The sequence below is a fragment of the Ochotona princeps genome, chromosome 17 (assembly GCF_030435755.1).
Source record: "Ochotona princeps isolate mOchPri1 chromosome 17, mOchPri1.hap1, whole genome shotgun sequence".
In the NCBI taxonomy this organism is placed as follows: Eukaryota; Metazoa; Chordata; class Mammalia; order Lagomorpha; family Ochotonidae; genus Ochotona; species Ochotona princeps.
This window is the reverse complement of record NC_080848.1, coordinates 13,407,137-13,425,266: the sequence shown is the minus strand read 5'-3', so window position 1 is coordinate 13,425,266 and position 18,130 is coordinate 13,407,137. Positions and strand designations below refer to the sequence as shown.

At 49.6% G+C, this 18,130-nt stretch overlaps 2 protein-coding genes across 6 annotated transcripts in view; one reads left to right on the top strand and one right to left on the bottom strand.

The window, feature by feature from the left end:
* Nucleotides 1-16,274, bottom strand: part of DCAKD (dephospho-CoA kinase domain containing) — a 28,053-nt gene extending 11,779 nt beyond the window's left edge. For 3 of the 5 annotated variants that reach the window (XM_058676506.1, XM_058676505.1, XM_004597372.2), the window contains exon 1: nucleotides 15,964-16,143. The gene's annotated coding sequence lies outside the window, so the exon portion shown is untranslated. The other 2 variants (XM_058676508.1, XM_058676507.1) reach the window with 1 other exon arrangement.
* Nucleotides 16,213-18,130, top strand: part of NMT1 (N-myristoyltransferase 1) — a 30,429-nt gene continuing 28,511 nt past the window's right edge. Inside the window, exon 1 of the mRNA XM_004597279.3 lies at nucleotides 16,213-16,520. Coding sequence (XP_004597336.2) covers nucleotides 16,216-16,520 — 305 coding nt within the window. The 5' untranslated portion in view covers nucleotides 16,213-16,215. The remainder of the gene's footprint in view (nucleotides 16,521-18,130) is intronic.

Sequence of the window (18,130 nt, the reverse complement as noted above, 5' to 3'; positions counted from 1 at the left end):
GGAATCAGAAGTGGAGCTAGCACTTGAACCCAGGCCCTCTAACGTGGGATGGAGACACACCAGGCAGGGTCCTAACCACTGCACCCAATGCCTGCGCTCCAAAGTGGGATGGTGAGGAGTGTCTCCAGAGTGCCTTTTGGGTATAAGCTCTGGGGCTCCCACCACTCAGGAGATATGTTCTCTGATGGTGCTTATCTCAGAAGCCTGAGAGAGGCTTGCATCACAGGCCAGCATGCAGAAAGCCCCGCAGCTAGGGAGTTCAGTCCCAGCTCCGACTTCATTCAGGCCACTCAGGGCCTAAGCCCTCAGCACCTGATGACCTGCCGCTCCAGGCCCTGCCCTGCTTCTCCCCACAGCTTCAAGGGTCTTTGGATCATCTCCCTCCTGTTTTTAACCTTCAGTGCCTCTGCTTGCTCCTCGGGGCTCCTCCCAGGCTCTGCGTGCCGCTCAGGAACTCCCTGCCGTGACTGACCCATCTTCTGCTCCTGCACATGTTAAAGCTCCATGCAGGCTGCCTCGTGGCCTCCTCCCTTAGCGCCTAGCTGAATTCTCATTTCCCTGCACTTGCTCCATCAGCCGATCAGACTCCAGGTGTTGAGCAACCAAGAGCCTGCCCTGGTGCGGCGGGGCTGGAGTCAGGAGACGGAGTGAACACAACTCAGGATGTGTGTGGCGTCCAGAAGGAGTGAAGGGCATCCAGGGGGTTAGGGGGTCATTATTTAAATAAGGAACCAGGCAATGAGGGAGCAAGTCATAGTCCTTATCTGATACTCCCTTCCCCCAACCAACCAACCAACCAACCAACCCAAATCTGGTCCTGGGCACCAGTTACTGCAGTCACTTTCCCTTCCTTGTATCCACTATGCTTTGTACTTTACATTCTGCTTCTGTAACTATTTCTTAAGATCTATTTTATTAGGCCCAGCGTGATAACCTAGTGGCTAAAGTCCTTGCCTTGCACATCCCGGGATCCCATATGGACGCCGGTTCTAATCCCAGAGACCCCGCTTCCCATCCAGCTCCCTGCTTGTGGCCTGAGAAAGCAGTCGAGGACGATCCAAAGCCTTAGGACCCTGCACCCTCATGGGAGACCCAGAAGAGGTTCTGGGCTCAGGGCTCCTGGCTTCAGATTGGCTCAGCTCCAGCCGTTGCGGTCACTTGGGATGTGAATCAATGGACAAAAGATTTTCCTTTCTGTCTCTCCTCTCTGTATATATGGCTTTCCAATAAAAATAAAATCAATCATTTAAAAGAAGATACATTTTATTTACTTGATAAAAGTGTTACACAAAAGGAGACAGGCAGAGGTCTTCCATTTGCTGGTTCAGCCCCATCCCCTAAATCCCCACACAGGGCCATCACAGCTAGAGCTGTGTCAGGCCAAATCCAGGAGCCAGGAGCTTCTTCCAGGTCTCCCACATGGATATTGGGACCCAAAAGCTGGAGTCATCTGCTGCTGCTTTCCCAGGCACATTAGCGGGGAGCTGGATCAGCTGTGTCTTGAACAAGCTTCCACAGGGGATCCTGACACTGCAGGTGATGACTTGACCTGTATGCCACAGCACTGGCTCCTTCTGTGACTATTTCGTAAGTTTAAAATCTTTTAACAATGTAAGAGGCAAAGAGAGACAGAGAGTGTGTAAGTTTCCATCTGCTGCTTCACTCCCCTAAATCCCACAAGGTTGGGAACTGGGAGTCATTAACAAGAAGCTGGAATTGGAAGCAGAGTCAGGATTAAGCCCAGGCACTCCAATATGGAATTCAGCATTCCTACCAGCGTCTTCACAGCCAAGGTCAATGTTATTACCAGAGACAGAGAGCACGAGGGAACGCACAAGCCTCTGGTTCCCTGCGCAGATGCCTGCAACACTCAGGGCTGGCCTGGCTGAGGCTGGGATCTCCTGGCTCTTCTACAGACGCAGCTAAGCGAACTCCGACCCCTATCTCCCACGGGGTGCGTCTGAGGGAAGCTGGAAACGGAAGCAGAGTTTCCCAAGGACTCCAAAACACAAATGCGGGCAACCGAGCTGCACCTCAGTCATTAGGCCACAGCCTGCCCCCAGTAGGACTGTTTTTAAGCGTTGGATAAACAAGCTCCAAGAGGCCTCAAGCCACAACTGACTTGTACCTGTCACCAGCATCTGGCTCTGTTCACTATCTGTGGGTCACCTACCAGGTGAGGCCCGCTGACCACGCTACTGAAGCTTTCTTCACTTTAGTTTGTTCCTCTGTGAAATGCACCTAGGGGCACCTGCTTCTCTGACTTGCTGCGAACAGTAACTGAGTTACTACCTACAAAATGCTTAGGAGCATGCCGGGAGCACACCAAACACGCACAACATGTTCCCTCTTCCCCATCACAGGGAGCATACGTAACACCTAACACAATGAATGATTCCACAACCAGGTCTATCTAGGGTCTGGGCCAGGGAGCAAGAAGCAAATACTTGGGTCACATTCTGTAGATACTAGCAAAGGGGGAGGAGGCGCCTCAGACTGTTTCTTTCCCATTACAAGACTAGCTTCCAGCTACCCTATCTCCCCTGGGGGAATTCAACCAGAACATCCAATGGGCTTAGCACAGTAGGAAACTAGCATTCGAGCGGCCACTCCTTCCTTCGAGGGAGTACAGACTTCATGGAAAACACATGATGTGGTTTCATGTCTCCCAGTCACAGCCCAATGCTGCTGCCCCCCAGCCAGGACCCTGCTCCACATCAGCCCTCACTTCACCTCCTCCTGCTCCCGCATGCCTGCCCAGCCAGGCACTTCTCCTTTGAATTGCCTTCCAAAGAGAATGTATCTATCTATTTTCCTCCAATGATCAATATAATCACTCATGAAAATGAGTCATGTCTGCCTCGGGACCCAATTATTTTCTTGTGGAACCAGTGGTTGCAAAAATATATTGTTTTCCAGTTAACTATTAAATGCTATTTTTACGTACAGTTTCCTCGTTCCTAATCTTTCATTATTGGCAAGTTATTTAAACTTGAGGGGCCAAGTTCTGTCTGCTGGGCCTGTTAAGTCACCGTCTTTTCCAGCCTGCCATTTATCCCAAAGGAGCCCCAAGAGCGGGCGTGAGGTCAGCGTCCCTCTCCTCCTCCACTGGTCTTCCCCAAGCGAGGCAGGGAGCAGGCTTCTTGGCAAGCGCTGGCCTGCCCTCCAGGGGCACCCACGGGTGGGTAGGGTGGGGCGGGCCGCTGTGCTGGTATGCACCACAGAACCCTGCACAGGATCTCAGCTCTGTTCGCTCAACTAGCCAGGCAACCCCAAGCAATTCATTTCCATGTCTGAGCTCCTTTGCCTTCAATATAAAATGGGATTAATAATGGCTATTTCACAGGGGTCTTGTTGGCAGTAAATGAAGTGAGAGGTCACGTCACCTCATTTTCCCCAACTCGGTGTGACATGCCAGTCACTGCAGTCCGCTCGCCTACTCCTCCTTAAACGGCACCTCCATCCTTCCTCTCATTTACACCAAATTCCAGTGTCCTCCTGGCTTCTCTCAGACCCTGCCCTCGGTCCCCCAGCATTACCTCCACCTCCTGCTGCCCCACACAGCCTGAGTGAGCTCCCAAGGGCCACTTTTGCTCCCTCACGGTTTGTTCCTAACCCAGGGGCCAGTGTGAGCCTTTAAAACCCACACTGCCCTCAACTAAGACCTTCATCCATGCCACCAGAAGATAGGCCTGGTCCTTGAGGACTTTTCCCAGGGCCTTGAAACAGAGCAGGCCTTGTCCTCGGCAAGCTTTCCTATCCTGCTCCCAGGGTTGGTTCACCCCGAGACACACACGGGCCCCTTGCTGGTCCTAACACACAGCAAGCAAGCAAGCCTCTGCAAGGACACTCCTGCTCTACAGGTTACAGGCCTTATATCCTCACCCCAAGTGCCCTTAGCAGCCACACTGGCCCCAACTCTATGAACCAGCACACTGGCTTCCTTCTAATCTCCTTACTGTTTCACTTTTTTTTTTTTTAAGATTTATTTATTTCCATTGCAAAGTCAGATATACAGAGAGGAGGAGAGACAAAGAGGAAGATCCTCTATCCGATGATTCACTCTCCAAGTGACCGCAACGGCTGGAGCTGTGCCAAACTGAAGCCAGGAGCCAGGTCTCCCACATGGGTGGCAGGGTCCCAAGGCTTTGGGCCATCTTCAACTGCTTTCCCAGGCCACAAGCAGGGAGCTGGATGGGAAGTGGAGCTGCTGGGGTTAGAACTCGTGCCCATATGGGATCCAGGCACGTTCAAGGCGAGGACTTTAGCCACTAGGCCACCGTGCTGGACCTTGTTTCACTTTCTTCACAGACTTTACTGACCTATCCCATTCAACTGGTCACACAGCTGTGAGTTTATCATAATCCTCTTTTCTCCCTAGAACTGTTGCTAACAACACCCCAAACAGGTAGGAGGCACTTCTGTAGGGCCCCCAAATCGGGTCTGCTGACCTAATGTGCAGAAAGCCAATCACTAATCACTGACACTGGGGTGGTGGAAGACAGTGGGTATTTACTACAAAGTGCAGAGCAAGGAGCCGGGCAGCTATTGCTTAACTCTGGCTTCCCTCAAGGAGTTGGGAGTGAAGGTTCTCATATATTGAAAATGGGGCTGAAGGCCCGGCACGATGGCCTAGTGGCTAAAGTCCTCGCCTTGAATGCTGGGATCCCATATGGGCACCGGTTCTAATTCCAGCAGCTCCACTTCCCATCCAGCTCCCTGCTTGTGGCCTGGGAAAGCAGTTGAGGACAGCCCAAAGTCTTGGGACTCTGCACCCGTGTGGGAGACCCAGTGGAAGTTCCTGGCTCCTGGCTTCAACTGGCACAGCACTGGCCATTGAGGTCACTTGGAGAGTAAATCATTGGATGGAAGGTCTTCCTCTCTGTCTCTCCTCCTCTCTGTACATCTGATTTTGCAATAAAAATAAATAAATCTTAAAAAAAAAAAAAGAAAATGGGGTTGAGTAACGCATGGTCATCTTGTGTCCATGTTCCTGGTTGGTCAGTGGAGCTGGTGACCTTCCTTTGATCGGGCAGGGATGCCATGCTCTTTAGGGAATTCATGATCACTAGGGGACTTTAGTGGGTCTGGGGGTTATGAGAAGGTATTTTCCCAGATCTGGAATTTCCCCTACCCAAATCACCCAGGAGAACACCAACCATTGAGGGTCTCACCCACTGGAGAAGCAGTGATTAGAACCTCTGAAGGCCTGCTGGATCACTCCCTGAAGTCAGTGAACTCCTTTCGATCAAGGGCAGGCAAGGGCACATCGCACCAAGGTAGAGAGATGGGAGGCTGGGTCCTGCTCTTACATTAGGGGAGTCCACTTTCAGAATCTGGGCACTGTTGCTAATCACTGAGGTGCCCCAAATGGCCTTGCAAGCAGAAAGCAGCAAGTATGAGCGGGAAGTGCCAGTCTCAGCAACAAACCAGAATTCAGATATCAACTTGCCGATGTGCTACGACAAAGCTAAGCTCTCCACCTGCCTGCCGTCAGCTATCAGCCCGGTCTGTCCTCCTGAAGGCACAGGCACCAAGAGCGGCCCTTTAAACCCCATGTTCATGAGTAAAGATCCAGATCTTGCTGGAGACGGAAGAGAATTCAGTGGGAACACAAAACCACACCAACAGGCCGGTCCACCTTACCATCACCCGGGTCTATGCCACACCCTCCCACACCGAGGCAAGGGATTTACTCAGGGCTTGGCTTCATGCACAAACAAGCAAAACTGCCTGGTTAAAGCATCAAACACACTGAGGGCTTCCATGGGCTCACTTTAGAATCGGGACTTAGTATGAAGATTCATTCAGGAGCTACTTTCCCCACTGGAGGGAGAACCAAAAATCTTTGAAAACTCCCTAAGCCACCTCTACAGCAGAGACCACCACGCCCACTGTGGGAGGCTGGGGTGAGAGTGTGGTACCTGAGCTGGTCCTCAAAACCAGAACTTCAGAGCTAGCCTAGCTTCCCTGGGAGAAGGAAGCTGGGAAGTGGGGTCCAAAAACCAGACACTCACCCACAAAACAACAATGGCCCAGCACCTACACCTACCACACCACACATGAGCCATTCCTGTTCTCCAGACGAGAAAAATTAGGCTCAGGAAAGGCAGCCAAGTTCACAAAACTGCAAGCAAGAGAGGCTGAGGTCCACTCCTGGGAACACAACCACAGAACAGGAAAGCGGCATTAAAGGGGTGACCCACAGTCTGTTAATGACAGCTCCATTCACAGCGGCCGAGCTATGGAAGCAGCCCAGGCGTCCACCAACTGATGGAAAAAGGAATGAAATCCTGACACTGGCAACAAACAGGGCTGTAACTGAAGACTATACACAAGCCAGACTCAAACAGCAAAGTACCAAGTTTTAAAATTTGAAGCCCAGCATGGTGGCAGAACAGGTAAAAGCTGTCCTCCCAGCTGCTCCACGTTCTGTCCAGTTCCCTGATAACATACCTGAGGAAAGCAGTGCAAAGATGGCCCAGGGGGTTGGGACCCTGCGTCCACATGAGAGACCTGGAAGATCGGCCCAGCTCCAGCCATTGGAGCCATTTGAGGAGTGAATCAGCAGACGGATCTTTCTGTCTCTCTTTCTCTCTATAAATCTGCCTCTCCAATAAAAATAATCAAATGTTCAAAACAATTATTTTCTCAAACATTAAAAAGACAGGGAAGGAGGAAATATTTCTGGGCTTGCATTTAGGAACTACACTGAGTCTGTTTTCTTTGTATTCCTACCACATGAATATGCTAATGGAGGAGGGCTGTGTGGTAGTAACTGCTATGCACCTGCTGTGTCCCTGACACTCGATGTATTCATGAAATCCTTACAACAAAATCAGTCAAACCCCAGGCTGACCACACGATGCCTAGCGCAGTGGGGCTGGCTGGGGCCTGGGTGTCCCCCCGTCCCCATGCCTGTCCAGGGGTCAGCATGTCTTCACAGAGTGGTAGTCAAGACAACAAACCCGCGGTTCCCGCAAGGGCAGGCAGCAGAAGTGGCTCAGCAGTGCGCTTGGCATGCTGTAATGTGTCCAGGGCCCCTGTTGCTCCCACTGGCCTGTTCGGCTTGCTCTGTCCCCCGGGGCCTCTGACAAGGCCTAGGACATGGTCTAGCTCGCCCATTCTCTACCAGCCAGGTGGGGCCTCCTGAGCTGACCGGACACCAGGTCAGCGGGAGGGGTGGGTGGGCGTGGCTGCACAGCTGGCAGGTGGCTCCTAGCACAGCCGTGGGAATCAGTACTTTCACAACGCTAAGCCAAGGGAGCTGGATGGGAAGTGGAGCTGCCGGAATTAGAACCGGCGCCCATATGGAATCCCAGCGCATTCAAGGTGAGGACTTTAGCCGCTAGGCCACCACACCGGGCCCCCAATATAAGCATTTTTATCAATGTTGAGAATGTCAAGGTTCTGACATGGGCTCAAGCCTGCTAGGGAACACCTCTGGTGGCCAGGTCACAGGGAGGTCAACGTACCTGTGGTTTTCTGTCAGAGTGCAGAAGATGGCAGGGAGACCCGGGGTCTCTAGCAGGGGATGTGGGCGAGCCCCTAGCCAGCGTTTGCATCTCTTCCATATCATGTCTGTCATCTACACTTAGATGTGAACAGTGTCAGAGACCTGCTCTGCTCTCCAAGACACACTCATGTTATCAAGTTCTTTTTTTTTTTTTTTAATTCTTTATTTTCATCTATTTGCAAAGCAAAAGAGACAGTGGAGAGAGAGTGAGAGAGCACTCTTTCACCTTCTGGCTCACTCTCCAAATGCCACCACAGTCAGGAGGAAGCCAGGAGTCAGGGACTCCATCCCAGTTTCCCACACACTTGAGCCATTATCTGCTGCCTCCCAGGTTGCATTAGCAGGGAGCTGGATCTGATGCTGTAACCAGGGATCAAACTGGTACTTCAGGATGGGATGTTGGAGTCTCAAGCAGCAGCTTAACACACTGCATCAAGGCCTGCCCTGCATGCTGCCTTTGAAGTCCAGTCCTGGCAGTTATAATATTCTTCCTGGGGCTGGTGTTGTGGCATAGCAGGTAAAGCTACCACCTGTGATGCACGCATCTTATATGGCCACTAGTTCAAATCCTAGCCACTCCACTTTTGATCCAGCTCCCTGGTAATGGTATAGAAAAAGTTGCAAGTGCTTGCGTCCCTGCCGCTCTCAGGGAAGACCCAAATGAAGCTCCTGTTTTTGAGTTTTGGCTTGACTCACTGCTGGCTGCTGTGGATGTCTGGAGAATGAACCAACAAATGGAAGACCTTTCTCTGTCTTTCTCTTCCTTTGTAACTTGCCTTTCAAAAAATTAATATTTTTAAATTAATTTTTAAAAAATTAATATTTTAAAACTAAAGGATTTTCTTCCTTCGAAAACACCTCTTCGGTTCTAAGTCATGTGGTCATGTAGAATAATTAAATTCCTGTTGTAACAGATCTAGTGGCGGTGCCAGAATTCCATTTGGTTTCCAGTTCGAGTCTCAGCTGTTCCATTTCTGATCCACCTCTCTGAGAATGTGTTTGGGAAAGCAGCAGAGGCTGACCTGGGTGCTTTGGCCCCTGAACCTACACGGGGGAACCCAAAGAAGCTCCTGGCTCCTTGCTGCAGCCTGGCCCACCATAGTTGTTGTGACTGTTTACAGAGTGAGTCAGAAGATGGGAGGCCTCTCTCACTGTAATTCTATCTTTCAAATAAGGAAAACAAATGTTTTTTAAATTTATTTTTATTAGAAAGGCAGATCAGATTTTCAGAGAAAAGGAGACACAGAGAAAGATCTTCCATTCGCTGATTCGCTCCCCTAGTGGCTGCATTGGCTAGAGCTGAGCTGATACAAAGCCAGGAGCCAGGAGCTTCTGCATCTCCCACGTGAGTGCAGGGTCCCAAGGCTTTGGGTCATCCTCCTTTGCTTTCCTAGGCCACAAGCAGGAGCTGGATGGGAAGCAGAGCAGCCAGGACACAAATTGGCACCCACATGGGATCCTAGTGCTTGCAAGCAAGGATTTAGCCACTGAGCCATTGCACTGAGCCACCATAAAATACATCTTTTTTTTTTTTTTTTTTTTTTTTTTTTTTTTTAAGGCAGATATTATGGCTTCATCTCCTTCCCTGGCCAAAGAACTTGAGATTACTTAGCGTTGGAGTGGTCCACTTTTTCTGACTCCTGAGACTTCAGGTATATGCATACTCCCATCAATAAGCTTGGAGGGCCAAGAGCATGAGAGGGAAAGGACTGTGTGTCCCTGCCACCAAAGGATCTGCGCGCACCTGGGCACATTGTTCAGAACCCCACCAGAGGATCCTACTTTTCTCAGATACCACTGTGGTGTACAGCAGTGGCCTTGTCTTCTAAGCAGGTATCCCTATGATTCTTTTTTAATGTAAAGATTGCTTATTTTGGAGGCTGACATGGTGGCTCAACAAGCTAATTTTCCATCTTGCAAATGCCAGCATTCTATACAGGTGCCGATTCAAGTCCCGATGCCCCACTTCCCATCCAGCTCCCTGCTTATGATGTGAGAAAGCAGTAGAGAATGAGTCAAACTTTTGGGCTCCTACCCCCATGTGGGAGACCCGGGGGAAGCTCTTGGCTTCAGATCTGCTTAGCTCTGGTCATTGAGGCCATTTGGGGAGTGAACTAGTACGAATGGAGGATCTCTTTTTGATTTTTTTATTTTTTTTTTTTTTACTCATGTACTTCTTTCTTTTTTTTTTTTTTTTTTAAGATTTATTTTATTTTTATTACAAAGTCAGATATACTGAGAGGAGGAGAGATAGAGAGGAAGTGGAACTGCCGGGATTAGAACCAGCGGCCATATGGGATCAAGGCGAGGACCTTAGCCACTAGGCCACGCTGCCGAGCCCGAATGGAGGATCTCTCACTGTCTTTCCTTTTCTCTGTAAATATGCTTTTCAAATAAATATTTTTAAAATTATATTAAGATCATTTATTTTTTAGAGATGTATTTATTTCTTTTTTTTTTTAAAGATTTTATTTATTTTATTACAATCAGATATACAGAGAGGAGGAGAGACAGAGAGGAAGATCTTCCATCCGATGATTCACTCCCCAAGTAAGCCGCAACGGGTCGGTGCACGCCGATCCGATGCCGGGAACCTGGAACCTCTTCCGGGTCTCCCACGCGGGTGCAGGGTCCCAATGCATTGGGCCGTCCTTGACTGCTTTCCCAGGCCACAAGCAGGGAGCTGGATGGGAAGCGGAGCTGCCGGGATTAGAACCGGCGCCCATATGGGATCCCAGGGCGTTCAAGGCGAGGACTTTAGCCACTAGGCCACGCTGCCGGGCCTGAGATGTATTTATTTCAAGGAGAGAGAGAGATTTTCCATTTGCTGTTTCACTCTAAATGGCAACAGCTGGGGCTGGTCCAGGCTGAAGCCAGGAGCCAGGATCTCCATTCAGGTTTTCGCTGTGGGTACAGGGGCTCATGTGGTTGGCCCTCCTGTGCCGCTTTCCCACGCGCATTAGCAGGAGCTGGAGCAGAAGCAGAGCAGCCTGGCTTAACCTGCTGAGCCCCAAGGCTGGCTGCTGCCTATGGCTCTACCTTCATGGACCACCTTCCTCTGCCTGGGGCAGTCCCAGAGCCATATGAAATGGTGGCTGCTGGAAGGGGCTTCCTCCCAGATCTCTCTCCTACTCAAACTTGGGCTGCTGCAGTTCTGCAGTGAGGCCCCAGGCTCTGTGATTTCAGGAGAGCAATAATAAGCTTTGAGCTGCCTCTAGTTGCTTATGCCAGGAGCTCATTTCCTCCTGACAGTGACCTGCCACTCAGTCACCTTCATGTCCTTGGTGCCGAGCACGAGGCTGGGAAGACAGCACTGCCCCCAGTCTTTGAAACAACCCTCTGGGTCCATTAGCAATGACTCCTTTGACTCCTGGTTCTAAAAATTTCCCTATGTTTATTTTAAATAAATATTAATACGCAATTAAATTTATACTATACTTCACAAATATCATTAATATTTATCCTTTATTTAAAAGCTTCCAAAAAAACAAAACAAAAACCTCCCACAGGCTCTACCACTGAGAAGATAAAGTCCAAACTCTTTCACCTGCAACTTAAAGTCTTTCATCACTGGCCCAGCTCACCACTCCAGACATATGTCTCACCATATGCTCTCCCTTGGGGAAGCGGAGGGGGGAGTGTGATGTAGTCATTGCACCAGGCTTTGTGTTACATCAACCAGGTTCAAGCCTGAACACTACTCTAAATAGCAGCGAAACAGGACAAAGCGCTGAACTCCTGTTTTCTCATTGTACGATGGGAGTAACACCTGTGCTGCTCATCACACGGGGTCAGACAAGACTGTGCATGGTAGAAAGCCAAGCAAGGGTGTGCACTGTGCGTGCTGTGAGTGGCAAATGCCGCCTGCAAACAAGAGGGGTTGGGTTTCCCAGCCTTCCTGCTTCTGTTCTTTGCCATGTTTTTCCAGGCTGAAAACCATAACTGTTCTTTCTCATTGTTCGCTCACTCTTAGATATGAGACTCCAGAAATTGTTAACTGATGGCCTACAGTACACTAGCCCAAGGGATGCAGGGCTGAGGAAAATGCAACCTCTTGGGGCTGGCATGGTGGCTCAACAGGCTACTTCTCCATTTGCAAGCACTGGGATCTCATATGGGTGCAGGTTCTAATCCCAGCTGCTCCACTTCCCATCCAGCTCCCTGCTTATGGTCTGGCAAAGCAGTGGAGGATGGCTTAACTTCTTGGGCACCTGCATCTGTGTGGGAGACCTGGAAGAAACTTCTGGCTCCTGATCAGCTCCGCTCCAGCTGTTGCAGTCAGTTGGGGATTGAAACATGGATGGGAGTCTTCTGTGTGTCCCTCGCTCTGTAAATCTGTATCTCAAATGACAATAAATCTTAAAAAGAAAAGAAAAATGCAACCTGTTGTCAGCTCTCTTAGAACACAAGGTCTTGTGAGGGGAAAATGGCCAAAGGCCATCACACCAAAGTAAAATTGCAGCTGGACTCCAGCTCAGGAGGGGTCCAGAGACAGTGTGTGAGCAGCCTCCAAAACTATTGCAAGGTCAGCTTCCTTCATGAAGCTGCCCAGAGAGCAGCAACCCCACCCATCCCTCCTTCACTTATCTGTCTTGCTCAGGCTCACTGGTCATTTAACCACATGTGGTCAGGCCTTGTTATTTTCAAATGTATCTTTATCTATATCTATATATAATTTCACTTTAAGTGACTTCTGGGGAGAAGTTGCCTGGCACACTATTTTATTTATTTTTTTAAGATTCACATATTTTTATTGGAAATCCAAATTTACACAGTGAAGGAGAGACAGAAAGAAAGGTCTTTCATCTGCTGGTTCACTCCCCAAGTAGCTGCAGTGTCTGTTACTGAGCTGATCTGAAGCCAAGAGCCAGGAGCTTTGTCTAAGTCTCTCACGTGGATGCATGGTCCCAAGGCTTTGGGCCATCCTTGACTGTTTTCCCAGGCCACAAGCAGGGAGCTGGAAGGGAAGTGGAACAGCCGGGATATGAACTGTTGCCCATATGGGATCCCGTGCAAGGTGAGGACTTTAGCCTCTAGGCTGCCACGCTGGGACCATGCACACTTTTTTTTGAAATGATTTGATTTATGGGAAAAGCGGAGAGACAGAGAAAACAAAGGCCCTCCCTATGTATCTGATGGGTGACTCCCCAAACGCCCCACAATAGCCAGGAGTAGGTCAGGTCAGGGTCAGGAGCAGGGACTCCATCACTTTAATCATCTTTTGGTGCCTTTTCTTCTGGGAACAACGTGTGGTTTGAGGGTGCTATGGATCCTCACCCTGTTTTTCAGGATCAGCGGGTGAAGGCTGAGACATCTGATTTGGTAAGTTTGGAGTAAATATAATTTGTACTAGTAAGAGACAACACCCTTTTTCCCACAGCCCAGCTTGCCTCTGAACTGCTGGCCACAAACTGCAGCCTCAAGTGTAGACTGTTGCCATGCAGAGTTTCCCGCGGGAGCCCACACTAGTAGCTACAGGAGGGGACAACTTCACAGGGATGCCCCCCAGCCACCCTCTTCTTGCCACGTCTCTGCTGGGGAAGGCGGATGGGAGGAACCAGCCGAGCCAAGTGGGAGAGTCCTGACTCCACACATCAATGAGCTCTGAGAGTTGGGAGGGCTCCCCTGGTGAAAAGGAGTCTTAGATACGTACTGTTTATGTACATAATGTACATAAACAATGTAATGAAAAGGACAGGGATGTGTCTTCTGGTAACTCTTAAAGGCATAATTTGGTCAACTTTCACCAACTGGAGCTGTCTAGAAGTGGAAAGCTCTCCAGGCAGGAGTAGGGGTGGGGGAATATGCACAACTCTTTTGAAAACTTGACACTACCCTGCTTTGGGCTGTCATTCTGCAACAAAGTGATTATGAATCCAAACCAACATAGGCAACAAAACGGCAGGTGGTCAGTTAACAACAGGGACCACATGTACTGAATATCTGTAAAAACATACCCTTTGGGGGCAGGTGGCTAAGTTGCTGCCTGGACACCTGCATCCCATATCAAAGATTCTGGTTCAAAGCCTGACTGCCTACCTAGCCCAGGCTGTTGCAGGCATTCTGGGAATGAACGAACTAATACAAGCACTAAAAAGGAATAGGTGTTTCTGAGGTCCCTTCAAGGTGCTAGAGTCCAGAACTCTGGGTTTACTTTTTTGTTGTTGTTATTTTTTTTTTCTGAAAGAGTTACACAGACAGTGGGAGAGGCAGATTTTTCACTCCCTGGTTTACCCCTCACTTGGCGACAGTATGTGCCAGGCCAAGGTGAAGCCAGGAGTTGGCAGCAGCATCCAGGTCTCCGGTGTCACAGGGACCAAGCACCTGCTGCATCTCCAACATTCTGACCTTGGTCACAACAGCCACAGTACTTGCTTACCTTCCAGAAAGGTCTTCCACTAGGCAAAACCTGTCCATTTGTGCTATGATCTTGGGCAGTGGTACTGCATTGCGGTGCGGTACAGGTGAAGCCACAGCCTGGGACATCCTCATTCCACATCCAGCTCCTGGCTAGTACACCCCAGGAGCAGCAGAGGATGGTCAAGCACTTCTCTGCCACCCATGCAAAAGAGCCAGCTTCAGTTTGGCCTCATCTTGGCTGCTGCGCACATTTGTGGCGTGAGCCAGCAGATGGGAGATATCTCTCTCCTCTCTGTATATTTAATTATGTCTTTCAAGCAAATAAAAATAAATTTTAAAGAGAAAGTCTTTGCTTTTAAATTTTTGTTTAAAGATTTATTTATTGTTATTGGAAAGTCAGATCTACAGAGAGAAGGAGATACAGAGGAAAAAAGTCTTCCAACTGTTGGTTCATTTCTCAAATGGCCACAATGGCTAGAGCCGAGTTGATCCAAAGCCAGGAGCTGGCAGCTTCCTTCAGGTCTCCCACATGGGTGCAGGGTTCCAAGGCTTTGGGCCGTCCTCAACTGCTTTCCCAGGCCACAAGCAGAGAGCTGGATGGGAAGTGGAGCACCCAGGACACCAACCGGAGCCCATAAGATCTAGGCATTTGCAAGGTGAGGATTTAGCCATTGAACCATCCTCGAAAATAAACATTTACAAACAAAATACAGCCTAGGGGGGTCTTGCTTAAGTTTTGAACTACTGAAGAGCAGAGTCCACAGAAAGCAGCCCCTTCATCCCCTGGAATCCTCTTCCTTGCTTACGCTTCATCGATGTTCACTCAACTCCTGCAAAGCAGCCCCAGGTCTGGGCATCATGAAATGAGACATGAGTGCTGGCCCAAGTTCTGCCACTGGTGTCAGCTGGGGGTTGTATTTCTACAACTTTCTTCGAGTTCCCTTCCCTCACCACCCCAGAGGGCTGTAAGAACGAAAGCAGAGGAACCACTTGGCACTGTTAAGTCCACAATCCGCCTGTGAGGCTATTATTACCCTCTTTCCCTAGCCCTGCAGCTGCACAGAAGGCATTGTGGTGCATCAGCCTGGGCCCTGTGCAGCCCCAGAGTGGCTGATGGCTCTCAGCCCAGTGGGCTTCTCAGACTGCCTTTCAAAGCCAAATATAAGTCTTGGGGGACCATCTGCGGCTTTGGGTCACATTTGCTGTCCCTGCCACTGATAGAGAGGCTTATGTTTAGATCCACATTTTGTGTTTTCTTTCCCTCAGTCAGATGGGAATCGTTCCTCCCCTTGCTTGGCCCTTCTTCCTTCAGTGACCTGTTTTGGCCACAGAAGCTCTCTGCTGGTGAGCATCACCCCTTCTCGCACTACCCACTGTCCTCGACCCATGAAGGGGTCCTCCTTTAGCAAGAGGACCCCATCGTTCTGGGCCCTCTTGAGGTGCTCAGGGGAGATGATTCATCATCATAGGAATGACACCCAAGGGCCTGGGCAATGCAGTCCAGTTTAACACAGGATGGGTTTCTGGGTGGGGTTGCCAGACGTGACACGATGGGACTTCAGTGATGGTGTAGGATTCGGGGAGCCTGGATTTCAGACAGTGGGACACACCGATTGCTTCGGCTGCTCACTAGCTATGTGACTGCCATTTTCCAGTCCCTGAGAGTCGCAGGTGTTCCGGGGGTGCAGGAGGGTCAAAGAGCTCACACATCCCAGGCAAGGCTAGCTGAGCGGATTACAGGAGATAAAGTGCAATATGCCTTCCCGCAGAGCCTGGCACTTCAGTGCCCATGAAAGGCCTTGTGACTTGGGTGGAGCAAAGTGAGCGGGAGAGCTTGGAACCAGATACCTGCAGGCTCGGGGGCGGCGAGCCCTGCCTGCCCATCGATCAGGCCTTCGGACTCCGGGTCAGTGCACCGCACATCGTAATTCGCCGCCTCTCAGGAGCCTTTGAAATGCCCTCGCTCCCGGGTGAGAAAGGTGGCCGGGAGCCAACCGGGGCCTTTAACAAGAAAGCCCCTTCCAAAAAGCCTGGGCGTCCGGGCTCCCCGCCAGTCGTACCCTCCGGCCTCAAGCTCTCTCACTTACCCGGGAATGACAAAGGTCCTTAACGGAAACCAATAACCGCTCGCCCGCGGTCCGGCGCTAACAAGAGCAGGTAGAAGGCAAACTTTGGATTTTGAAACCTCCACGCCCGCAACCCCATTCACCCTCAAACTACAACTCCCAACATGCTGCGCGACCACCGGAACGGGCTACTTCTGCCCGACCAACCTCGCGGCCGTTCTCCTCCCGCAGTCTTCCGGGTATTTCTGTTCCCACCTCCCACAGCCTGTCCTCATGATTTCTGGGCATTGTAGTCCATCTTGTTCAGACTTCCTGGTTAAGAGCCGCTCCCAGTGGCGGGTCCCTCCCCTGGAAAAACTACGAGACCCAGAAGACGGTGCTTGTGTCCCTCATCCAATAGAAACCCCCCATGTAGCGGGGCGCGGAGCCCGGCTCTCGCAACTCAAGATGGCGGACGAGAGTGAGACAGCAGTGAAGCCGCCGGCACCTTCACTGCCGCAGATGATGGAAGGAAATGGAAACGGCCATGATCATTGCAGCGACTGCGAGAACGAAGAGGAAAACAGCTACAACCGGGGGTAATGATATTCTCGGAGTCCAATTCCCTCCCAGTTTCCCACAACCTGAGTCTCCGGGGTGCGGGGAAGTCACCGGGAGCTTAGTCTTAACCCCACCCCCATGTCCTTATTGGCTAAGACCTTAGGATCCTGCCTGGCGATTGGTTCCTGTCCTTGTCTTTTACCACGAGGGGGTACTCAGTCTTTCAGGGGCTGAAGACATTCAGTACTTTTATTATGTAAAAGTTGTGTGTGATGCTCCATCCTGGTGTTTGAAACTCGTCCGGCGAGAAGTCCGTTTCGGACGCCGGTGTCCTCCGGCACGGCGTGGGGCAGTCTAGTAACCGCAGTTACAAAGGGAACGTTACTTTGCAGAGGTGTGTGAACAACGTGACTGGCAATAAATGAATAATAAAACGTTTCGCCGCCGTACACTTCCAATGAGGAAATACATCAGGCTCTGCAGACTTTATATATAATTATGTTGTAAAATATCACTGCCAGAGAATCCCAAAAGATAAACTCGCCTTATAAACCCTGTGCAATTAGCTGTGTATGATCACGTCTTGATTTATACGATATCCGTTGCTACCAGTAATCCATGTTTTTCTGAGCAATTTATAATTATGTCTTCGGCATCTTTGCTGTGTTAATCTTGTGCAGTAGGCTCCCAGCTTTCAGAAATGTAGCGATGTTGCTTCCTGAGTCTTATTTGAGATCTGTGCTTCAGGGTCTTCTAACTTTGTATCCAGCATATTTGTTACTTTGGAGAAGAAAGAAAACAGGTGTTTCAAGCTTGGAGTTTCTTTTGTGAAATCGATTGTTCTTGTAAAAGCCACAATGTATCACTCACTTTTCTTCCCAGGGCTGGTGCTCAATGACTCGCTTCCTGTCTGCTTTCAAAGTGAAAAATCTCGAGCCATTTGTGTTGTTGGTAGTGAAGGCAAAGACAAGTTTGAGGCCTTTGAGTAACATTTTTACCTTTTTTATTTTGCTACTTTGTAGTTTTGGTAGAGTAAAGGAGTGCTTAAATTCTTTATCTTGTGGTGAATTAGGCTTGAAATATCAGCTCTTATACTATCTATCAGCATTTAAAATATTCAGAAAAGTGTAGAGAAAAACTATCCAAATTTGTTTTTTAAATAAGATTCTGTTCCGTTGCTGTAACTCACAGCAAGTTCTCATGTAATAATAATAAAAAGAAAACCCCTGTTTTGAAGTTTGATATTACTGAGTATGGAAATGCTGAGAAACAGGAAGGAGGAACTCAAGGGAGGGAAAGGGCAGCCCTTCTCAGTAGAGATTAGATTCACTGATTCCAGTTGTCGAATGTGAAAGTCATTTCAGAAGTGAAAGTGTGGCTTTTGGTTTGGTCTTTATGTAGTTTTGTTTTAGTTATTTATTATTTACTTGAAAAGCAGAGAGAGGAAAGGCTCACAGCCCAAATGGCTGTGGTGGCTTAGTCTGGGCCAGGCTGAATCCAAGAGCCAAGTGCTTCATCTAAATCTCCCTTGTGAGTTCAGGAGCCCAGGCGTTTGAACCATTTTCCACAGCTTTCCCAGGTACATTAGCAGGGAGCTCTCTCAGAAGTGAAGCAGCTGAGCTAATCTGAAGCCAGGAGCCAGAAGCTT